Here is a 25,528-nt window from a genome sequence, read left to right on the forward strand (position 1 = left end):
TACTGTGGTATGCTGCTGCCAGCCTGGTGTCCCTGCCGCTGGCCCCACTCAGCCCGCTGCCGGCCTGGATGGATGGAATCCCAGGCTGGCAGCCGGCTGAGTGAGGCTGGTGGCCGAGACCCCGGCTGGGAAGGGTCGGAACCCCAGACCAGCAGCAGGCTGAGCGGCTCAGCCCACTGCCAGCCGGGGTCCCAGCCGCCGGCCCCGCTCAGCTGGATGGGCAGAACCGGCAGTGGGCTGAGCCACTCAGCTGCTGCCAGTCTGGGATTCCATCAGCTGGCCCCTGTAAATGTAAAATGTATTACTGGCACGTGCAACCTTAAATTACTGCGAATAAATGAAGACTTGGCACGCCACTTCTGAAAGGTTGCTGACCCCTGCTTTATGGAATCATTGAATAGAATGTCTAATACATTGTCGTTTTGTTTACCTGGAGCATCTGCAGGCATGGAGCCCCTCAACGCCCTGTGGCCGCGGTTCGCTGTTCACAGCCACTTCCGGCAGCTCCCATTGGCCGGGAAATGCGAACCACGGCCACAGGGAGCTGAGGGGCTCCATGCCTGCAGACGCTCCAAGTAAACAAAACATCCTGACCTGCCAGCGGCTTACCCTGACAGGCCGGGAGCCAAAGTTTTCCAACACCTGAAATATAGGGTCAGCTTATGAAAGGATCATACAGTTTTTGCTATTTTTACCTACATTTAGTTTCAATTCAACATGCTTTAATGGTTACCAACCCATGAGAAATCAACTTTTCTTTTGGAAAATAACTAAAAAGTACAAATGCAAACCATAATTAAAATCAATGTTTTAAATCAAGGTTTGATGCTTGCTGATTTAAATAATGATTAAAACCAGTGATTTACTTCAATTCACTCTATCTGCATGAAGAGCGGACTGGCATCCAATGGCTCTTGGGCCCAGCAGACAGAATCACAGAACTGGAAGAGACCTCGAGAGGTCATCTAGTCCAGTCTCCTGCACTCAAGGCAGGACTAAGTATTATCTAGACCAGTGCTTCTCAAAGTCGGACTGCCGCTTGTTCAGGGAAAGCCCCTGGCGGTCCGGGCCGGTTTGTTTACCTGCCGCATCTGCAGGTTCTGCTGATCGCGGCTCCCACTGGCTGTGGTTCGCCGCTCCAGGCCAACGAGGGCTGCAGGAAGCGGCGCGGACCGAGGGATAGGCTGGCCGCCCTTCCCGCAGCCCCCACTGGCTTGGAGTGGCGAACTGCGGCCAGTGGAAGCTGTGATCGGCCGAACCTGTGGACGTGGCAGGTAAACAAACCGGCCTGGACCACCAGGGGCTTTCCCTGAACAAGCGGCGGACCGGCTTTGAGAAGCACTGATCTAGACTATCCCTGACAGGGGTTTGTCCAATCTGCTCTTAAAAATCCCCAGGGATGAAGATTCCACAACCTCCCTAGGCAATTTATTACAGTGCTTAACCACTGACAGTTAGGAAGTTTTACCTAATGTCCAACCTAAACCGCCCTTGCTGCAATTTAAGCCCATTGCTCTTATCCTACCCTCAGAGGTTAAGAACAACAATTTTTCTCCCTCCCCTTCGTAGCAACCTATTATGTACTTGAAAACTGTTATGTCTCCTCTCAGTCTTCTCTTTTCCAGACTAAACAAACCCAATTTTTTCCAATCTTCCCTCAGAGGTCATGTTTTCTAGACCTTTAATCATTTTTGTTGCTCTTCTCTGGACTTTCTCAAATTTGTCCACATCTTTCCTGAAATGTGGCGCCCCGAACTGGACACAATACTCCAGTTGAGGCCTAATCAACGCGGAGTAGAGTGGAAGAATTACTTTTTGGGTCTTGCTTACAATACTCCTGCTAATACATCCCAGAGTGATGTTTGCTTTTTTTTGCAACAGCGTTACACTGTTGACTCATATTTAGCTTGTGACCCACTATGACCCCCAGATCCCTTTCTGCAGTACTACTTCCTAGGCAGTCATTTCCCATTTTCTATGTGTGCAACTGATTGTTCCTTCCTAATTGGAGTACTTTGCATTTGTCCTTATTAAATTTCATCCTATTTACTTCAGACCATTTCTCCAGTTTGTGAAGATCATTTTGAATTTTAATCCTATCCTCCAAAGCACTTGCAACTCCTCCCAGCTTGGTATCATCCGCAAACTTTATCAGTGTACTCTCTATGCCAGAGGTCGGCAACGTTCGGCACGCGGCTGGCCAGGGTAAGCACCCTGGCGGGCCAGGCCAGTTTTATTTACCTGCTGATGCGGCAGGTTCGGCCGATCGCGGCCCCCCCACTGGCCGCGGTTCGCCGTCCCAGGCCAATGGGGGCGGTGAGAAGCTGCGTGGGCGAGTGATGTGCTGGCCGCGGCTTCTCGCCGCCCCCATTGGCCGGGGCCGCGATCGGCCGAACCTGCCGCGTCAACAGGTAAATAAAACTGGCCCGGCCTGCCAGGGTGCTTACCCTGGCCAGCTGCATGCCGAACGTTGCCGACCCCTGCTCTGTGCCATTATCTAAATCATTGATGAAGATATTGAACAGAACCGGATCCAGAACCGATCCCTGCGGGACCCAACTTGTTATGCCCTTCCAGCATGACTGTGAACCACGGATAACTACTCTCTGGGAATGATTTTCCAACCAGTTATGCACTCATCTTATAGTAGCTCCATCTAGGTTGTATTTCCCTAGTTTGTTTATGAGAAGGTCATGTGAGACAGTATCAAAAGCCTTACTAAAGTCAAGATATACCACATCTACTGCTTCCCCGCTATCCACAAGACTTGTTACCCTGTCCAAGAAAGCTATCAGGTTGGTTTGACACAATTTGTTCTTGACAAATCCATGCTGACTTATTTATTACCTTATTATCTTCTAGGTAGTTTGCAAATTGATTGCTTAATTATTTACTCCATTATCTTTCTGGGTACAGAAGTTAAGCTAACTAGTCTAATTCCCCAGGTTGTCCTTATTTCCCTTTTTATAGATGGGTTCTATATTTGCCCTTTTCCAGTCTTCTGGAATGGCTCCCATCTTCCATGACTTTTTAGAGATAATTGCTAATGGCTCAGAAGTGTCACTTCTGTGACTTCCTTCTCCTTTAACCCAAGCTCATGAATTGAGGATCCCAGGGAGAAAGGGGGTTAGCTATGCAGCTAACATTATAACTCACCAACATTTCCTCTGCAATTTGGACCCCATCCTCAAAGGAGAAGTCTGGGGGCATGGGCTGAGTGGAGCCACTTGCATAGCTCTTGTAAAAGCCATGTTAACAAGAAACTTGAGAGAGGCAGTTGAGGAAGAAGGGCCACACAAATCCAGTGGAAACCCCCAAAATCTAAATCACATCTTCCCTACCCCTACATGGGAGCAGAGGTACACCTCCAAGGCAAAGCCTGTTAGACTCTATACTGGTTCATGCATCAATTAACTTCGAACAATGTATCCTTTACTACACATTGATACATGAACTAGAAAGAACCCATCTTGACTTTCAGTTTCCAGGTGTATACATAAGCCTAGAAATTAGAATTACCTCCTCAACACTATCAACTGAGCAGCCTGGATCTGGAGTCAGATACCCCAGGGCAGTGGTTTTACACAGTCACTTCGCAAACTAGTATCACTACCACTGAACTACAGAGTACAGCCGAGTAAGGAATAAATGATGAATAGTTACTATTTCCTCAAACAACAGATGAATATAGTTTTAAGAAGTCTATTTTAAGTCTTACTGATTTGTTTTAGATTGTGACTATGAATACTATCTATTTGAACTTTGACCTGCACTGCTTAATTGGGATTGATCAAATTAATCAAGTGGTACTGTTTTTGTTCTGATTCAATGAGTATGGAAGTACTCCTAAGGCAAGTCTACATTGCCGCTTAGGTCAATCTAACTTAAGTCGCTCAGGGGTGTGAAAGTTACAGTGAACTAAGCGTTGTCCACACCAGCGCTACGTCAGTGGGAGATGCTCTCCGATTCAGCTGCGCCAATGTAGCGCTTCTAGTATAGATCTGCCCCTAGTATGAATGCTTTCGGTATATGAATTTTAAATTCACTCAATACTTGCTCATCTAATTTTGAAATTCACTTATTAACACTAGTCATCATGAAGATAAATCAAATTTCCACTTTCTATGAAACGCATACAAAGGGCCATAAAGGGCCATTAACAATATGACTACAGTAGAATCTCACAGTTACGAACACCTCGGGAATGGAGGCTGTTCGTAACTGAACAAAACGTTATGGTTATTCTTTCAAAAATTTACAACTGAACATGGATACATTAAATACAGCTTTGAAGAAAAATGCTGTTTTTAACCATCATAATTTAAATGAAACAAGCACAAAAACAGTTTCCTTACCTTGTCAAATTTTTTTTAAAACGTTCCTTTATTTTTTTAGTTATTTACGTTTAACACAGTACTGTACTGTATTTGTTTTGGGGTTTTTTTTGTTTTGTTCTTTTGTCTCAGCTGCTGCTTGGTTGGAACCAGAAGTATGCAAATGAGGTGTGAGATTGACCAGTTAGTTCATAATTCTGGTGTTCATACTTTTGAGGGTCTACTGTATGTATAATTTATAAAATATGAATTGACTTCTACACAAAGCCAATTTTTTGCATTTTTCCAGCTCTACATGAAAAAGCATTTTCAGAAGTTACAGAATCCAGCATCTCCATTATTAAGTATACAAGAAAATAGTTAACACAGAAAACTAAAGATTTTAAACAGATGCAGTGAAATGCCAATTGAGAAGTAATAGCACTTAAAAATACCAAGATACCGCTTTTAAGATATGTGCTTTTAGTACAGATGTAACACTTTTTTGCCAGGAGAAAGGACAGCGATTTGTTACTTCAGCTTTTAATAAGTCTCTATAAAAGGAGCAATACTGCTGAAAAATAAGCAAAAATCAAATTAAACATGACTGCACCTTTAGATTAGCACCTCTAGCATGTCAAGGTTATCTGAACACTTATGATAGAAGAGAATTTAGATCGGACAAATAAATGTCCAACTGAATGAATTTTGAACTCCTTTGCACAGAACAACTATAAAAGTACCTGTTTGCTTGATGGTGTAAGCCTTTCTTCTGTGGACTTTGTGCTAAATGTCAGTAGATCCTAGAACATGCAGAATGATGCAGTCAGATTATGGAATGGAATAAGGTGTTCTATACAGTTCAATGTATTATTTACAAAATAGTTTCACGATCTGAAAAGTTATTTGAGTGAAATAAAAGCAGACACACATTCCCCACTGCATATTTCATACAGAACCCACAACAAAGCAATGAAGGGGAAAAAAATCAGAGACCAAGAGGTAAATTAAACTTAATGTAGATTTGGGGAGGGATGGGGGACGGGGAGAAAGCGGAGAAAAAGGGGGAAGGAAAGAAAGCTCTGGGGGAAGCTAGTAGGTTTTGGATTTAATAAAATTTAATTAATTTTTAAAAATATTTGCATAAAGAGCAATAAATAGCTCATAAGGTAGTCTGATAAGTGTTAGGCAATAATGGCAAATTATCTTTATAGATTCCCAGATTATGTAGTGTTGTTCTTTCATCTGGTTGAGACAGTAAAAACTAAGAACAACTGAAGTGGAATCAACGGTAATCAATTAAGAAGCTGGACTGAAACTGAAAACTAATGATCACGTTATACCTTATGCGGGTTAAAAGCAACATCATCATCATCAATCATCATGAGAGGAAGCCCATTACACTAACTACCAGAGGCCTGGATTTTTATTGCTTGATCAGTAGTTAGCGTGAACGTTTTAAAGTGACAGTTCTCTTATTTCCCCTTTCCTGCCTGTCACTTCTTACCTGTGTTTCAGTCAGGAAGTAAAGTTGAGATCTGCTTAACCACTGGTGTTTTTCTGAGCCAATTGATTCAGGCACATCTTTTGGAATGAAGACAGCCCACTGGACTCTCTCTCTACAGACATTTCTCTGGATACAGAATGGCCTTGGCTCATTTGGCTTAAATACAAACACTGGCAAAACAAATATTTTTTATTTTTAAATAAACAAAAGCACTTTCTTCCCACCCTTCAAGGCCCCACATGTCAAAGCTAAAGATGGCTGGATGGAACTCCCCTTAACTTCAGTGTGCAGTTATCCTTAATTGGATGGATAAGATGTTACTGAATGATAGGAGGCACTCCCATGCCCAAGAATGTACATGCTACCTTCATGGTATTCCCAGCCAGAGAGCAAAAACAGAAACTAAACCCCTCTGCAAAGCAAGAGACCTTATACACAGTGAAACAAATGCTCCATCCCCCCTAAATTTAGGTAGTGTGGAAAGGACTAAGAACTAGGGATGTAAATACAGTTTAAAAAATTAACTGTTAAAATAATTAAAAAAATATTTCATTTAAACGGTTAACCAATTAAAGGGCCAGCAGAGGTTAACGGGTAAGCATTAGTCTTACTGGTTATCTGGTTAACATTTTACATCCCTACTAAGAACACCCCATGCAGAAAGAGTGACTAACCCATACTTTCATTGCCAAAGCAGCAGCCAACTGTGTTCTGGGAAGGGTGGATGGTAAGGGAGCCCTACTTAACTGCTGGTGTCAAGACACGGCCCAGTTTCTTACACAGACAAAATTTAAGGAACTACAGTCTATTTTGTGAATTAAAAAAAAAAAAAAAAAAAAAAAAAGGTCTTCAACAATAAACATACAATCTTCTAGAAGCTGTGTTTTCAGTGTTGCAACTTTCACCATCTTCTGCTAGCGAAGGAAACCTTTGTACTTACAGTCTGAGCCTTCCAAGAGCCGTGAGACTGCAGCAATGTTTTCTGAAAGGGGGTCAGGTTGCAGCACCATGACGTTGAGCTGGGCACTCCATTCCACTAAAAAATAAACCATGAGACATGAAAGGAAGCCAGATGTTTTACTAAATAAGAGGCCAAATGTGGAAAAGACATCTATAGCTATACCTCTGCCTGGAAGACTCAAACTTTAATATTCACAGATGAGTCAAAACAGATATAAATATGAGTCCTGCTGTACCAGTATAAGAGAAAAAGGGTTTGATTATCTAGTTAGTTGGAGTTTGCTGTGCATACACTCTGGACCTGAATGTTTTTTTAAAAAAAATATTAAACTCTGATTTGCATAAGCTAGTCATACTTGTACTGAATAGAAGTGTACAATATTGTTTGGAATCCTGCTATCCCAAATCCGTTCATTACTCTTCTCCAAACTACTACTCAGTACAACCTGATTTATTTTGTAGGCTCTAAAAAGGAGGTGGAAAATAACCCTTGCATATTGACAGGATATTTCTCTAACCAGCAGAAAGCTGTTAACCTCATTCTCTTACGTTGTACTCAGCCTCAGCCTGTGAGCTTGCACAAAATTGCAGGCTTTAAGCTTTTTAAAATTATTGATTTAAATGTTCACAGTTGTGGGAAATTATGGGAGAGTAAAACAATTATCTGGTGATGGCAGACATCAAGATTCAAAAAGTGAGCTTTAAAACTGTTGTCAACATCACATTGCAAAATATACAAAGTAACTATCTTTAAAACAAACTAAGAAGTTCTCAAGCAGCATTTTTCTTATTTTGCCTATCTAAATTTCTATTATTATTGATGAGAACTTTGTCGGTTTGCATGTACGATGAAATCAATGTTTACTGACATTTACCAATAAAAATTAAACTTTCCAAGCCTAATCACATTCCAGCTCAAAAAATTCCCTCAATAGTCAAAATGTAAGTGTAAACATTTCAGCCAAGACTGCTGCAGGCTTTACAATGTGGTAGTGCCAGTTAGTGGAGCGAAGAGGGACTACAGTATTACATGGAAATGAAGTATGTAAAGTACCTCTATTATGCTTTCATAGGCTGTTAAGTGGCAGGTTAGTTTAGATTCAAAGCTCAAAGTATTCTGGTGTTTCACTCTATATGCATCCGAAGAAGTGGGCTGTAGTCCACGAAAGCTTATGCTCTAATAAATTTGTTAGTCTCTAAGGTGCCACAAGTACTCCTGATCTTTTTTAAAGTATTCTGGGTCACACTAAAAACGTAAGTGCTAACTATTATCAGTACTGCCCTGGCAGGCAACATTCACTGATTTAACAAAAATCAATCTTACATGCACAACTGAGCAGGTTCCAGGAACACAGAAAGCCATTATCGGTAGTGCCAAGAAGGTATTTGGAACAACTTAGTCTCCCAAAACACAAGTTCCTAGGTGAATAAAAGCCAAAACAAAAGTTAATGAGCCTTCTGTTTATCTTTGTAAATTACCATTACAATCACAAGCATGCTTTCAGTTAAATCTTAAATCCTTTTAAGTTAAACCAAATTCTACTCAGTTATCTGCTGTAACAGCAGAATTTAGTCCTCTAGATCCATCTCTAGTGGCTCAATAAGAAATATAAGCAAACCTTTTGAAAGCACTATAATCTTAAAAAATCTCAGCAAAAAGCAACTGCGTCTATGGACGCTTACAACATTCTTTACAACACCCTAGTATAAAAGAGACGCCATTATAAGCCTGATTCCACACTGGTCACAATAAGCTGTTAAACAATCATGGGTGCTAAAGAAGTCACAGTGTAGTAAAAAATCCTATATTTAAAGCATTCCTACCTGTGTTACTAAACAGTACTACAGATTTTCTCTCTCCTTTTCAATTTACTTTTCACCATTGATACGATTTTCTTATTATATCTCCTCAGATTGGAGAGTAAAATTAGGCTGGTCTGTTTCTAATCAATTTTAATTTCTGGTTCTCTTGCGCTAGTACAATTAAGTAGCATCCTGATTTCCAGTACTTCAAGAGAAAATATTTTTGTCTTTAAAAAGCCTGTGTGTGATGACATTTCTAATATTAATATCAGAAAGTAACCAAGTTTGTGCGTTTCAAAAGGGTTAGTTATTCTAGGTCTAATGTAAATGACAGTTCCCCTTTAATTACAGCATAGCTGTCCAAAACATACAATTAAGGCCATCCAAATGATTGACCAGCCTTCAGAAAATTTACCATTGTACCACATGTAGACCATAGCTAACAAGAAAAAAAATTCTCATTAATCTAAAATCTAGTCAATTTTTTAAAAAGCGAGTTTAACATAGCTGTGAGTAATACACCTGTCCCTGAATTTTCCTGCCAGCTTCTGTCCTTTTACAGTCACATATTGCTCAGTTTCTTTCCCCTACTGTGACAGACCCATAGGAAATTGACCAACTACAAAAATGCTGACAAATTCACAGAACTAACGTTATAGTCCTAAAGTCTACCATGAACACCAGAAGTCAAAAATATTGAGTTTTGCATTTTTAAGTTGACAGTGTCCATTTAAGATAGCCATATCTTAATATGGGGGGGAGGGATAGCTCAGTGGTTTGAGCATTGGCCTGCTAAACCCAGGGTTGTGAGTTCAATCCTTGAGGGGGCCACTTAGGAATCTGGGGAAAATCAGTACTTGGTCCTGATAGAGAAGGCAGGGGGCTGGACTCTATGACCTTTCAAGGTCCCTTCCAGTTCTAGGAGATAGATAGGATATAGGATAACTCAGTATTTGTTTTCAGTCATTTGTTGCAAATAGTTACACCTCAGCAGGCTAGGTACTTGATAGCAGTACTGTGTCACCATTCTCAGGAGCAGCACCTTTGACAGGCAGTACTTCCAAGAAAAAAAATGTCACAGCATTAACCAATCTTCACAGAAATAGAAGTTCCAATATGACAGGAGGATAATGGATAAAAGGGTCAAAGCTCGGAGAATAGTGATGGGTCATACCCATTACTGTGCCAAGATAGCAAAAGCTATTTTCTCAAGCTACAAGTACTTTTCCAAATCTGTTGGTAAAAAAAAAACATGCAAAAAAACAAAAAACAAACCCACAACCAACCACTTCTGCAAATACTCAACTCTCAAAGACAGTATTATAATGAGAAGGGAGAATAAAGTGTGTATCTTAAAAGTTTATTCAATAGAGTGAATGCTTCAAGTGAATCTTTGGCATTTTTAAGACAGATTCAGACAAAGCAAATTTCCTGCAATTTTTTTCAACCTGGCATCTTTATAGCTAGATCAACCCAGGAACTATATTGAAGGAATGGTAAAGTTGAAATGTATATTGACACAAGTCCAAAACTCAAAAGTGAGATTGTCCTAGTCTCCATTTCAACTTCTCTCATCCCCAGCAATGACCTATGGTTTTCTTCCACATCATCCTGATCAAGAACTTGTATGTCTAGACATCAGGATGCCTTTCGTTCAGATCAAACAATATTGGACAATGGGACAACTTCCTTAGCAAATATTTTACAACATGGGTTAACCAGGATTCAAAATGACAAGTTTCACACTAATAGTAAATTCTCAGTTTACTTGTTTAATTTGGTATTAGTGATTTTTTAATTAAGCTGCTCTGTCATAATACACATGCTTAAGTAGGAAAGTAATTGGGCTAATGTAGAAAAGGGAGAAGGTGATGAGCTTTAACCCCTTGATCCTCAGCTCCCCCCCTGCAGAATAATGGGAAAAAAGGAGAGAGAAAAAGAGTCAGTAGTAACTATGTCCTGAATCATGTGAAGTAGGCATAGGTATGTAGTGGAGGAAGGGAGTCACAAAAAGGGGTAGATAAAACAGCAAAGGGAGATGGGTGGACTGATCTTCATTTAGGAAAAGTTATTAAGCCCAACTTTTAGCAAAACAGCTTTAAATAAATATTGTAACAAATATTTTAGTATCTACAACTCTAAAAGCTCATAATCAGAGTAGATCTATACAAATGTTAAATATTTCATCTCTGTATGAATACATACCAGTACTCTTTGAATGCTATACATGAAATTATCTTTTTAAGTAGTCTTAACTTGAAAGTAAAAAGCCAAATGATAAACAACGTTACATACTGTATTCTTCCAGGTGGATGACAAAAAGTGCATATAAGATCCCAGGTATCCGAGTTCCACACAGTGACTGTTTCTTCAAAGCTAACAGCAAGCACAGAGCCATCTTCTGAGAAACAGCAGTTAGTAGCTGGATAGTTGTGATAGCTGCCCACAAAATCACAGCTCCATCCCATACTTCGTTCTGTTAGATTGAACCATTAATTAATATATTTATTAATTCTTTCCATATTAAGACTTCTAAATGAAACTGAGCAGCACTTCTGTTAAGATACTATTCAGATTCTCTAAGCAAAATTATTCACACTTGTAAGTAGTAAATTTTTGTAGGGTTTTAAAAAAATCTTCCCCATGCCAGTACAGAAAATGCCCAGCAAGTGTTGCATTCTTTAGGTTCTGCACTTGAACCACTAATTTGACACACTGCAATGTTTTTGTTCAATATGCAAACTACATTAAATGCAACATTAAAAAAAGGGGTTGCTAGAGAGATCTAATTTTAATTCTTGTCACTATACTGAAAGAAGGTCAATATTATTAATGAAAATGTACAGCCTTAAAAAGTATTGGACATTTCAGGCCAAAGACACTTGAGGTTATTTCTAAAAATGTAAATGTCCTTTCCTATACTTGATTTTCACAGGTAAATTTTAAGCTTCATGCACAATATAGTAACCTGTCAGCAAACTTTCTTGTTAACTGTCAACTTCTTCTGGATCTCTTTCCCATCATTATCAATTACCATAAAAACAAGCAGGAACTTTCTCCTTCCAAGCTGATTTATTTAATGATAAACAAGTAACTAGTTTGGAATTTCTCCAGTTGGTTCCATAGTAACAATATATTCTCTCAATTGATTTTGAAATAAATGGCTGGTGCAGGAAAAGACAGGAAGCAGATTATAAAAGAGAATCTACCCAACATTATTTTGAATGATTCTTTTTCTGCATCTTGTAAGCATAGTATAAAGTAAGATATTCATTACATGTTCTTATTTCTCTTTTGCTTTTACATTGTTTCTTTAGAAGGCAAAGTGCCAAGATATAAAGGGGCAAGATACAAAAATCGGTTTTACTAAAAACAAAAATAAGCCAGTGGTATGTTCTACACATACAATAAATAAATCACGGTACTGTTTTTTGATATACTGTTGCAGGGCAGCTCTTTCCTCTTCAGTTCCCAGGTATACAAGACCAACTACACAATGCAAATTCACAAAGACAGATCAGCTGTATACACCCATGCCTGCCCCGACACTGAACTCTATACAGCCCTTGTATATAAGTAGGATGCAAAAGCAAGAGGGACTTGTTCAGTGGATTCAAAACACTTCCATGGTGGGGGCAGGAAGAACCATTAAACCCCATCCACACCTCTCCACTTCATACCATCAGTACTGGCTGCAGCCTGGCTGTGCAGTTAGTTAGGAATGGAGACAAGTCAGGGCAGTAGGAACCTATTCCCTCCAACACAGTTTCTAAGAGCAAAGAATGTTTACTCGTGGAACTGGGATTTAGTTTAGGATTAAGGTTATTTAACCCTAGAAAACACTTTGTTTATCTCCACCTCAGCATATGTAGGCATTGTACAAGAGCTAAATCCAATGGCTCAGAGAAATTCACTATGGCAAACAGAAAACTAGCAAAAAGAAAAAAGGTAACCTATGTAGTCTAACAGTATCAGAAAAAATTTCTATTTATCTACGACAATTAAAACAAAATGAACACAACCAAACTGCAAGCAGATCGCTGAAAGGCTGCTGTCAAAAAAACATATTTGAGAACCTGTGAAGACTGACACACCAATGTCAGGAAAGTTAGTCAAAATGAAATGTGCCAGGAAGTGCATTAATGGGGAGCCCCATATATCGGTGGGTTGGAAGGGCTATGGCATGTTACATATCCTTATGAAGTCCTTAGCTTTTATTACTTTGTGTTACAAAGAGTCTCAACATGATTTTTGGTGGGTGAAGAGTCTTCAATTTTCATTTCTCATCTATGCAATCCACAGAATTATGTTCTGTCTGCATTTTAGGATTTACAACAAAGTAAAGGTTGGGCTGTAGTCACTCATGAGCAGGGGATGGAGGTCACTGTTCCCTTTCCAGACTACTGTATCCCTTTCAGGAGTCTGATCTGTCTTGTGTACCCCCAAGTTTCACCTCACTTAAAAACTACTTGCTTACAAAATCAGACATAAAAATACAAAAAGTGTCACAGTGCATTATTACTGAAAAATTGCTTTCTCATTTTGTCTTTATGAAATTTTAGTTTGTACTGACTTGGCTAGTGCTTTTTATTTAGCCTGTTGTAAAATTAGGCAAATATCTAGATGAGTTGATGTACCCCCTGGAAGACCTATGCATACCCCTAGTTGAGAACAACTAGTGTAGGGTTTAGGCTAGAGGGATCTATGCATTCGTGTCCCTACCACACCCCCAACTTGCCTACATTCCTAACTATGGGAAATGATGCTAAAGGGTGATGGAACTCTGTACTAGGGTGCACAGAAGAGAATACATTACTTCTGTTGCGTTTCTGATCCTGTGCACTTGCGTCTGGATGGAGAAGAGCCAAGTCACAATTTCCATGTGTTCAACAGGTGGTGAATAAGAACAAATTACGTATTGGCCATACTCACTCTCTGAGTCAGAGTCATCCACCAACACCCAGACTTTAAATCGACCATCGTTGCCAGCTGTTACCAAGGTAGGAGTTCCATCTTCCAATTCATCTGTGTCACGGAAACACAGAGCTGTTACATGATCTTCATGTGGATTATTTATTCTGGTGTTCAGAGTCAAGCTATAGGGAAGAAAACCTAAATTCACTGTTTTATGTCATTTTGAATTTGCAACAGGTTTGTGTTATGTTTCTTTTGCGGGGGACGGGACGGGGATGGAGGAAGGGAGGTAGGAGGATGGCGGTTTGGGAAAGGGAAAAGTGGTTTGAAGAGAATTTTGTTACCAGCCAATACATGATCTCACATTTAGTTTACCAGGTCTGTTCTCCCTCATTTCCCCCCACAAAAATTAAGTAATTCAGAGAACAGAATTCTGATTTATTTAGATTTTTAAGACATACCTACTAGAAGTGCTCTTCCTAAGCTCTAGGCACCACTTCTAATAGCTAGCACTTGATCAACATGGAAAATGATTATTACATAGAAACATTTAAATTTCACTTTTAAACTCCAATCCCATAACTACTGTGCTAAACAACTTTGTGTAACATCTATCCAGTCTCCTCCTAAATAAGCAAGAAAAAAAGTGAACTTTATGGGTGTCCAGAAGATTAACAAATCCAGGCCCTGGAAGACCAGGTGAGTATTGGGATACTATTTCAAGGTTTTACATATTCATCAATACAGTATATCTGGCCAGACAGTATAGTAGATTTAAACGACAAAACAGATTCAAGAAGGTGGTATTAACATGTAAAGAAACCAGACTGCTACAGGACTAGAAAATCTTATTTAGACTGTTAATTTCAAAAACTACAATTCAAGTAAGTGTGACTGACAATTCATACGTGAGAGTGCTATTTAAATGTAGACACTATATTCATTTCCACAATATTTAACAAGAAGTCAAATATTTTGTGGTTACCCAGGGGCTGACTATAGAAGTATCAGTACCTTTGTGTTTGCTCATCATAGTTCCACAGTTTCATCTGTAATTCAAGTTCGGTTTCTTTTTCTTCTCGCTGTTCCACTGTTGCTAACCAGCTGCCTTGAGCACTAAATGCAACCTTCACCAAGTCAACCTGGTTTAGACCTAGTTGATGGATGTATTCCTGCTGCACGATATCGAGCTGGAGAGTCACAAGAGCAAAACTAATTTTAAAGCTCAAGTGAGAGTTTGGAGAAGTCAGTCATGGAAAAAGGACACCACTGAAGGGAAGATGTTTCTGGAAATTATCAGGACCATTGAAAACTAGATGAAATACTGAACAGTGGAACTAATTGCCAATACATGGGCCTTCATACATGAGAAATGCCTGCAAAAACCATGTGGATTCCACAATACAGAAGATGTGCCAACACACCAAAATACACTTTGATTTCGACATTTAGCTTATAAAGGCACCAATGGCCATCGAGTAGGGCATTTTCTGTAGATTCTGACAATCTTATTCTTCTTACATTCACTTCCAAGTTGCCCATCACCATAAGAATTGTGATTAGTATTCCAAGGCATAACTAAGGAATCAATTCAAAATCTTCAAATCCTATTATGTTTATATATTACAACATTTGTACTTCTGTAATATCCTTGCCACATTACAGCTCTGTAAGTCAAGGCACAGATAAGCGATTTTACTACGGTCACAGAGGAAGTCTGTAACACAGCTCTACTGACTCCAATCTTATGCTGTAACCATTGAACTACTTCCCCTTACCTACATCATACTGCAAGTGTAATTCTGACACATACGTATATAACTTACAGCACCAGTCTATCCAACTTACATTGTACAACTGTTTGTCAGTTTGGAGACAATAGAACTGCAGATGACCAGGTTTTCCATTCAGAACCAAAGCTTTAGTTCTAGGATCAACCACCAAACCAGTCTTGACATCACTGCCTGCAGTGAAGAGCAACAGCAAATGATCTAAGTTAGAAAGTGATGTCTTTAGCTATCTAAGCAGAAGAAAAGTTGTTTTACTGCACGTACCTTTGACTAATCCTTGAATTACGGCAGAAACGCTCAGGTTGCTATTTATGATTGTTATTTCTGAATGTACAAATACATACAAATTAGCAAGGCAAGGTAAAGGCTTATGTGATGTAAAAAGCAACAGTTAGCAATATTCTACAACTGGAAAATCAGGATATGCACCCACCCAAAATTCAACTTTAAGAAGTCATTCTACTACTTAATGAACTACAAATGCAACATATATATGTGCACTAACATTACATTGAAAATCACATGGAAAGTCATCAGCACAAGAATGTTTGAAACAAGAGCGAAAAAGTACCAGCTTATCAGAAACTTTGGGACTAAGTTACAAGCTTCCACAATCTGTAAACAAAATCCAACTGTTGCTAGCATAGGAAATAAAAGATCAAACATCTACGCTTTCAGATGAGATTTGAACTTGTGTACAATAACAAAACAGTGAATCTTAAATTCATATATTCTAATAAATCTATGGCTCATGCATTCCTTATGGAATTAATACTATTACAATAGGTTTGGGCTTACTGTTTTCTGTGTGAGAGGTACAATAGAAAGTTCCATCCGGTGAGGCTGAGATGTGTTCAATAGTAGATCCCAAACGGGGCAGGAATTCCTTCTTACAATCTGATCCATCACGCCACTGAACCAGTACAGACTCAACCCCACCACTCAGCAGGCTGGTGCCTTCACATGCAATAAAAAGCCCATAGTAGGTAGAGGAACCATTCCAAACTGACTTATCTATATATTTCTAGTGCGCTAGTTACTATGGTATCTAGACACCAATTATATATTTAAATTATTTAAATTATGTCCCAAACAAAAAATTATACATCACTTCTACACAGACTGATCAAATGGCTCAAATCTCTTAACATGCCCATCTGAGCTCTCAGACTCAATAAGACAAACACTGCTACTGCAAGCATCAAAATGTCACTTAATAAATACTCTCTCAGGAACAGCCAATTTCATTCATTTCTTGGGGGAGTCAACTATATTTTGTGTTACAACACAGCAGAAACTCTCTATTTAATATTAAATACTGCAAAATGCTTCCCGCTTGGGAGAAAAGGCTCGAAGCAAGATCAATACTGCAGGGCTGAGTCATGTTCCCACTAAAGTTAACAAGAGTTTTTCCACTAAATTCAAAGGAAGTAAAGCGTGGGCCCAGATAAGATTTCTTTGGCTTGTTTTTGACTCCAACAAGAACTTAGGTTTCCCCATCTCCTCAGAAGATGGATTGTTGCTTAAGAAAGGTGACAGCTGGTTCAGGATTTGCCAAAGAAGGAAAATCTTTGAAGTCATGTCTGCCAGCCAAAATAGTGGCATGAAACATGCTTACACATCTGATTTCCTTGCTTTTTTGTAACAAGTATACAGCTGTGCACACAAAAAAGCCATAACTGCTTCCATCTTTCCATTACTCCACCCAAAAAGCCCTCAAAAAACCTTTCCTGAAGACATAAATCCATTCCTAGAATTTAAATATTTGTTCGTAGGTGGATGACTCCAAACTTCAGCAGTTTCTTTTTTCTTCCTGCACTTTAAGACATTTGCACTTACCCTCTACAGAGAAAGCTAGATCCATTACTACATCATGGTGCCAGTGCAGTGTGGAGAAAGTGTACTCTCTTTTGTGGTTAAAATTTCTCCTGTTAGGAAGAAAACATTTAATTTAGTAGCAGAATAAGTGTTGGAGAGAATAATCTGTAAGCAAACAAAAATGGGCATGCCAAATGGAATAAAATGTAAAATAAGTATACTAACATCTACTGTAACCCTTCCAATGTGGGGTTCTTGTATGTTCAGGTGACGGAAAGGGAGTGGCACAGACTGCAGGTGTCCAGGTGTCCCCACCTGGCATAAGATCCCTAGAAAATTACTGCCAGCTTGGGCAAGTAAGACCAATCCCTGATCTGGAGCACTGAAGCAGAGCTGTTACTGGCTGCTAGTTCTCAAATTCTCTTTTCCATCTGTCCCGGGCACCTGTGTAAGGGAGAAGAGCTAGCCTCTCCACTAGTCACTGACTGGCTTTGTCTGAATATAAACTCCCATTGTACTTTCACTGGGGTTCCCAAAACCTGGTACAAAAGTCTCTTATCTCCACCCACAGCAGTAGGCCGAATTCAAACACTTCAGTTTTAAAGTTGCAGGGTGCAGCTAAGGGGACATTTTCAATTTGTGATCATATGAAAATTAGATAGCCATCCTGTGGCTCTCGAAGCTCTAAATTATGACTGACCTCAAGGCTATCCTCAATATCTCCTTATAATCATTTCTACAGGAGCCACTTCTGACTATGGCAAGGGATGACAGATCCAGTCAGAGAATTATGTCAATGCCTGATCACCACTGTCAAGCAGAAAGTCCTGTGCCTACTCTCATGACTCATTATGTTCAAGGTCTATTGTTAGAATGTCAAATCAATGCTAGCTGGATAGCTGTCAAGTTTAACATACCAGAGACGAATCTTGCCATCTTTATGTCCACTTGCTATACAGTCTTCCTTAGGGTGACAGGCTACACAAGTAAAATAGTTGTTTGCGCCTTTTCTACTTGTTGCACTTAAAGGAAACCTTCAAAAATTAAAGAGTCGTTTTAATTAGAGTTCAATGTTAGATGAAGCTTCTCAATGGTCTTCATATGTAGTCTACCTGCAGCTGGGGCTATGTCAAAAAAGATTAGCGCAATCACTGCACAAATGCAAATTAAAAAATACTTCTGACTGCACATGGGATTCCAAGGAGTGAGCAACTGGTTAAGAGTACTCCTGAACTACAAGAAAGCTGACAAAAGTTAGGCACTCCCCTCCCAAGAAAAGGACAGACACCATCCCCACTTAGCTTGCTAGATTCTTCCCCCTCAACAAAGCAGCAGCATCTACATCTCATCAGGACCTTACACAAAACATCCCAATTTAAGTCCCTGTTTCAATCCAGCAATAGAAAAGTGATGACACTATAGTCTGGGCCTAGGCTAAGAGTTGCTTGGCATCCCACAAATCAGTGATGGCACTGCAGTCCAAACTGCCTCTGTTTCCCCCCAGCAGCCTGAGACACACATTGAACAAGGGGGGCTGCCAGAAGAGAATTTTGGAGAATCTCTAAAGAAAGAATCTGCCAGATGGATAAGCAGTTACTCAACATCACTTGCTAGAATTTCAGAAATAAAAACGAAGTCATTCATGAGGAATCCCATTTACCCATGCAATGATCTGCAGTTGAATCAATGGTATCAAAGGATGCTGATGTATGCAGATTATTTTAGCTCCAGCTGACCTGTTACTATACAGATACATATTTATGAGGTTTCATAGCTGACAACAACATCTACAGCCGTTCGTCTTACCTGTTAACCTTTTTCTTTTTGAAAAAATAAACAAGGAGATGAAGGCCACGCACGGATGCCACATATTCACCCTGTTACAGCAATACAGCAAGTTAGGACTTTGTATTTGATATAGAGTCACATTGAAACTGGAGCACAACAAATGGGCCTTTGATCATGTTTCTTAAACAGGTCTGTATCATGAAAAAACAGTACCAAGCTAGAGACACAAGATGCCATTACCCTAATCAATGACAGCTGCTTGCTTGCAATGAGATGTTACTGCTCCACATTTTAATACAGCTAATATAAGCTCATGCAACCTAAAAGATTTTTTTCAGATTTTTTAAAACTCGCTTTCTCTATAACAACCTCCAAGAAACTACTAAATATTTCCCCCACCTACTGGGACAAGCTTTGCACTGAGTTATAGCCATGCAATCCCAGAGAAGTATGCACAGGTAAAGTAATGTGTGGAATCCCTTGTTATGTGCACATTGTAAGGTTGCAAATGAATGGTTGTTTGGGATACTGGCAAAGTTCTTTTTTCATATAGAAAAATAGTTTAGTGCTATTCGTTAAAAATCCAAGAATTCCATGAATTTTATACCAGAACCAGGAGCTCTTACTTAATTTTGTCCCAGAACAAACAGATGAAAACACAAATATTGGATTTCCAGTCATAATCCCTCCTATCTTTAGGTAAAATATAAAAAATACTCCTAAGCTTCTGTAGCGCCTGTCCTGCTCTATAAAAGCAAAGGATCCATTAGGGTACACAGGATTTGAAACATGACTAAGAACAGCATCTCCTTACACAACACATCTAGTCCAGGTGACTAGGGAGTACAGTTAAAGCTTATTTCTGTCACTAGTTATTCTCCTGTTGGCACTGAAGAGAGTCGATTCTTTTTTATTTCACATACAAAAAATCAGCTAAGTTCTAACTGCATAATATTTACTACCGGTGGCAATGCATAACCTAAGGGAACACCCCTGTCCTCAAACAGCTTCTCATTTATATTTCAAGCTCACCTTGTAAGCTAGCTGTTTGGGCACCTTCCCCCTGTCCCCCACAAAAAACCTAAACAAAACAGTTTTTTAAAATGTAAATTTATATCTGAGCTGGGAGTAACAAACAGGGAACTCCACAATGTTATTTTTACATTCATTTTTTTAGAGTACAAATGCACTGTTAGCGCATCTTTTGTGCATCAGAGTTAAAAAAGTTAGGGCAGAAACCAACATTAATTCTTTTGATTTGTGTGTTCCCATTTTCCCCAGAGGACAGGTGCTCTTTTTGGTATATATTTTAAATTTTAAGAGAGAAGGGATGTAGCTTAATGAATTCAGAGTTATTTAGTTACCTCACTTTTGCTAGTGCTCTGAGACAAATAAAGTTGGTCATCTAATCAGAGCCTTTTGATCTTTACCATCTTACTTTTCCTTTAACACTAAGTCTGAAAGAGCCAAAATTTTGCAAACAGACAAGAAAAATAAGGCAGATAATATTCTGGGTCCAACATGTTGAACACAATTTTCAATTAACATTTACCACACAAAAAAGCCTTCAAGGCCAAAGTGTATTGTATGCCTAGTACAAGAATGGTAAATCTCTTCTTTCTAAAGAAAGGGGCATTTTACTGGATGAAGAGCTTGAAATTCTGCAATTTTCCTTCATTTTTTCCCTAATGCAATGAAGTTGTGTTGTAGGACATACTTTTGCAACTCATCAGCAATCCTGCTCTTATTATATTTTTATGAAATTATAAAGAATAGATGGTGCTGGATGTCAAATTTGTTGAGGCAAGCTTTCTGAGATCAGTGGTTTGCAATTAAGGGGAAAACTCAGGATTCACACTGGGCTCACATAGCAAGGACACATCCATACAAACATTACTTCTTTGAGTGATCAGATTATTTGAGTCTGGTGGCACCTTAAAGACTAACAGATTTATTTGGGCATAAGCTTTCGTGAGTAAAAACCTCACTTCTTCGGCTATGCATCCGAAGAAGTGAGGTTTTTACTCACGAAAGCTTATGCGCAAATAAATCTGTTAGTCTTTAAGGTGCCACCAGACTCTTTGTTGTTTTTGTAGATACAGACTAACACGGCTACCCCCTGATACTTGACAGATTATTTGGTTAATCATATTTTTTTATATACCAGACTAAACAGAATGTGGTTAATACATTTTATATAAAAGAAAAAACATCTAAAAAGGTAAATATACTTCTCTTCCAAACGCAGTACATTTGGGCGACTGGCCTATATCATCCAAAATCAAAGACAGCTCCTTGGCTTCCACTTCTTGGTCTGGTGTTTTTGGTAGTTTCACAGACACAAGCTGGAATGAATCTAGTCAAATAAAGACTTTGGTTAATAAAATGATTTTGTGGATGATGTGTGTTCAAAAGGAGAGAATGTGGGTGCACCTGTTATATATAAAATCCACACTAGCTCCTTTCAGTGTTGTTTTGAATGCATGCTTAAAGATGCATACTTAAGGATGAAGTCCTGACACCTTTATATTTTTGTCTCAGATGTTTCTGTGCCAAACTGCAATACAGACAGATGAGCTCTAGATTTTTCCATAGTGGTTTCCTGTGTAACATAAAGCAGAAACCAAACCAAATTACATAGATTTGTTCTTCCTCTTGTTAAAGAAAATAAAATATCTGACTTTACTGTAGATAAACAAAGAGTGAGAACTGTGTTATTCTCCAACACTCGGAAGTGGCGTTCATAGGAGTATCATACAAGTAAAGTCATATATCATATCTGTTTTCCCAGGCTTTGAATAGTTGAATTCATGCTGATACTAGAACTGGTCCAATTTTTTCCATCATCGTGTTTTTTCAATTTGAAAATGCCCATTTGTAGAAACAAACTTTCTGCAGAAACAGAGCAGAGCAAGGGTCTTCCATATCCCAGGCGAGTTGCTACTGGCTATGCGGGCATGAAAATTTTTGAAGAGTTTAAATTTTGTTCTGATGCAAAACAAAAATAGAAACCTCTAAGTTTTCCACAAAACAAAGTTCTTGTTTTCTTGCAAGCCTTAACTGATACTGGTTATTGAAGAGATGTAGCTTTTAATATGGTAACATGACCTCAGGATACACTTAGCAGTTTAAATATAGGTCAAAAGACTCAAATAATTATGTCTGCCATGACATTAAGTATGTACAGGACAAGTGTCTGGCAGTTTAAGATTAAACTTTGATACACTCAAAATCCAAACAATGAAAATACTGAATTGCACATTAACAATTACCATAGTTTCAACAAGAAACAAAACACTAGGTGTACAGCATACTTATTTTACCTATTTAAAGGACACTTTCAAGATAACTTTTAAAAAACACTTTGCTAATAAAGCTGTAGATTATTAAGAGTGAAAATGTACACAGATTAATTCACTCTCCACCTCCTGTGCTGTTGGTACACTTTTTACATTTCATTCAGTATGGACAGTGAAACCAAACCAGATAGGTTCTGGTCAAGTGCACCTACCTATGGAAGGATTAAATAAAACTTTGCATTTCCACAGGATTAATCAGACTTGTAAACCTTTCTTTTGTTCCCACCCCCCCCTCACCCCTGGAACAAAAATTACAAAACAATGTTTGGGCCTAAACTAAGTTATCAGAGTCCCTTTAAACATTCCAGCATACTTAATATCACACTGCAACGAAGTACAAACTGAAGTTAATTATATCGTACCTAAGGAATCTTCATTTTTCTTTGGAATTATAACGAACACTGAATCCTCAGAACCAGCAAGCGTATAGAATGCAAAAAGTTTGTATCCAACAACAAAAGTCTGAAGAAAAAACCAACAAAGTAGTTATGAAATTAGCTGGACAGTTGTCAATTATTCTGAAGTTCTCGTACAGTCAGACAGTGAACAATTTACAACCTAGTCAGAGATTCTTTTTATCATGGCCCTTGTAGCTTTTTAAAAAATGTTTGCTAAAATCTTGTAGTCGATCATTCTCAATTTGAAGTCAAAAGAAAAAAAGCATTCTTTTGGTTGGTAACCCTATTACAGAACAAAAGACTTATGTCAGTCTTGTTTAGCAGTATTTGTATAGTGTGAAATGCCAAATTTACTGGGAAGGCTAAAGGTAACATCCTACCCTCTGCTATGTGGTGGGGTGGAAGAACTATGTAGGAAGCCTATTCTTCTTCCACCTTCCAAAGCAGGATTTCTCCTCAGCTCAGGAGTAGTAGGATAGAGCTGGCCGTCACAGCAGCCCACAGACATCTCCAAGGGGACACATTCAGCACCTACTCTGACATCAATAACTACAACATGTGTTCTAAATGCTACCTTAAACACTCATTGTTCCTGCTCAGATGAATGGCAAAGTACATCTCAGCACCCATCCCACAATACACATCTGTCTGCATCTTTTTACAGCTGCCCTTATTCAAGCTTTGGTCCCAAGGCAGTTTATATGCAGTGGAACAGGAGCCCTCAAACTGTCATCCTTGGATCACAGATAGCTTGTAAAGCCCTTCTTGGCTACCCTCAGAAATAAACATTTTGAGATGTAAGCAGTTGGGGAATTGGAATATTATGAGGAGACGTGGCTCATGAGAGAAGCCATCCCATACGAAGTGGTCTGTAAAATGAAAAAATAAGGTATAACGTCAATTATCTGAAAGTCATCCTCACCCCCAGTGAGACAGGGAAAAGACATGCAAACTCTCTGGGAAGCCAGATAGTCGAAGACAGAGAAAGGAACTGCCTGAGCCAATCAACTAGCTAAAATAAGGAAGGGAGAACAGAAGAGCTACACTGAGCACAAAAAAAAAAAAAAAAAATCACAGATATCTTTGTGCATATAACTCTTCCTCCCTCCTTTCTTAAAGGCTACCAATCCTGGGAAAAAGTCTGGATAGCTTCTCTCCAATGCTTCATCTTCACACAATTGTGCAGTAAGTCTCAAGCAACTTCTTGAGGACCTTCTGATAACCATGGTTTTAATGTACTGAATATTTAAGAAGGGACTGCATGCTTAATTAGCAAAGTGTCATCAAAAATGTCACTGCAGGCCCCAGCTAGGGGTCAGCAAATTTTTCCTGTCTTAAGTGAGAGGCCTGCTCAGGGACAATACACAAACCATATTAACAAACATTGCTTTTGAAACCAGCGTTTATGCTCATCTCCACTAAAAGCTTCAGAGAGCCTGAATTTGGCCCTATATGTTTTGTTCAGCCCTAGTATTCATTTAATTGATGGTCAACAGTGAACAACTCTGGAATCCATGAAAAGTTGTAACAGAAAAAAATATTTACATACTTTAATGAGAATTCCATCTGTGAAGTCCCAGAGTTTAATGGTGCCATCTAGAGAGCAAGAATACAGCTGGAAAGGAAAAATAAAACAAGTTATGAAAAGAACACAAATAGCAAAGCAAAACACTAGGACCAAGATTTTACACAAAATTAGACCCTCAAGTTAGGCTCTTAAATCCATATTTGGTCACCTAAGTGACTGGATTTTTAAAAAGTGTTAAGCACCAAGTTTCACACGCTTTTGAGATATGCGGTTTGAGATCATGCGTGTTTCTATTTTGTATATGAACATCATATTAAAGTTACCTAGCATGTGAATGTTTATATACAATTTACAATGCATGTGCAGGGATGACAGATGCACAGAACTTCGGGAAATAGATTCAGTCCCCTTCTACAAGTGGGCTCAGACTTTATGCACAGCAAAGAAAAAGCCAAACTGAACCAACTCAATTTTTCTTCTTCAGATATATATTCTAACTCAAAGTTAAAGCTGAAAATTTAAGTATTCCCCACTCATTTCTCCCAACCCCCACAAGATAAAAATCTCACATTTAGAGGATGCACAGGCAAAACTTAAATTGATGCTATCAGCTGAATTACTGTGTACCCTCAAATTTCTCATTTGATTGCTACAGATAGTGTAATAGGAAGGAAAGGTCAGAATTAACTCAAATATTTAAGGTGCTGTTGATAATGCAAATATATTCCCCCATCTTCCATGTTTTGAAAGAGATCACGCACACTCTACAGTTACAGTAGGTAGGTGTCTACATGGGGAGAGGCATGTGTAATGAGGACAAAAGTTATTAGAGTTACCAGTATTTATGCATAAGGGCATAACACAAACACCAGCTGAGATCAGGAATAAGTTTCTCCACAGTGTAGTCGCACATTTGGGTTCACTGTAAGTGCTATGGGCCACGCATTCCTGTGCCAATGCAGAGCCCGACATTTGAGAGGTTGATTAGGTAATCCTTAAAGCCATGTACTGATTACCATACCCCCCTGGGAAATAACCAGGATTTAGCCATGTCTGCTCCTACTCCAGACATAAACCTGGCATGTCTCCTGCACCTGGGTATGCCTTATAGCTGTTTTAAGAGTCTTTTCCCCATATAGCTGGCACAGAGTAGGCCACAAAGCACGGATGAATCAGGTCCTACATGTCCTGCTGCTGAAGAGCCTAGTATTGGCAATAGTCAAAGACAGACAAATACTAGATTAAAGGAACCATTGTTGGGTTGTTCCAGTGTAGAATTTTTTGAAGTGACCCAAGACAAAATCTGTCCACCTCTGCTTTTAGAAAAAGCTTCCCACTCAGTAAATTAGA

General features: G+C 39.1%; 1 protein-coding gene across 2 annotated transcripts in view; it reads right to left on the reverse strand.

Moving 5' to 3' along the window:
• Positions 1 to 25,528, reverse strand: part of WDR75 (WD repeat domain 75) — a 35,767-nt gene that overhangs the window by 4,752 nt on the left and 5,487 nt on the right. For both annotated transcript variants that reach the window (XM_054044005.1, XM_054044006.1), the window contains exons 3-18: positions 24,200 to 24,265; positions 22,615 to 22,714; positions 21,125 to 21,249; positions 18,912 to 18,982; positions 18,023 to 18,139; positions 17,127 to 17,215; positions 16,086 to 16,244; positions 15,552 to 15,611; positions 15,346 to 15,461; positions 14,512 to 14,687; positions 13,516 to 13,679; positions 10,879 to 11,059; positions 8,105 to 8,199; positions 6,761 to 6,856; positions 5,821 to 5,990; positions 5,057 to 5,116 (exon numbers count right to left, since the gene is read on the reverse strand). In XM_054044005.1, the coding sequence (XP_053899980.1) occupies positions 5,057 to 5,116; positions 5,821 to 5,990; positions 6,761 to 6,856; positions 8,105 to 8,199; positions 10,879 to 11,059; positions 13,516 to 13,679; positions 14,512 to 14,687; positions 15,346 to 15,461; positions 15,552 to 15,611; positions 16,086 to 16,244; positions 17,127 to 17,215; positions 18,023 to 18,139; positions 18,912 to 18,982; positions 21,125 to 21,249; positions 22,615 to 22,714; positions 24,200 to 24,265 (1,845 nt within the window). The remainder of the gene's footprint in view (positions 1 to 5,056; positions 5,117 to 5,820; positions 5,991 to 6,760; positions 6,857 to 8,104; positions 8,200 to 10,878; positions 11,060 to 13,515; positions 13,680 to 14,511; positions 14,688 to 15,345; positions 15,462 to 15,551; positions 15,612 to 16,085; positions 16,245 to 17,126; positions 17,216 to 18,022; positions 18,140 to 18,911; positions 18,983 to 21,124; positions 21,250 to 22,614; positions 22,715 to 24,199; positions 24,266 to 25,528) is intronic.

The sequence above is a fragment of the Malaclemys terrapin genome, chromosome 11 (genome assembly GCF_027887155.1).
Source record: "Malaclemys terrapin pileata isolate rMalTer1 chromosome 11, rMalTer1.hap1, whole genome shotgun sequence".
Lineage (NCBI taxonomy): Eukaryota > Metazoa > Chordata > Testudines > Emydidae > Malaclemys > Malaclemys terrapin.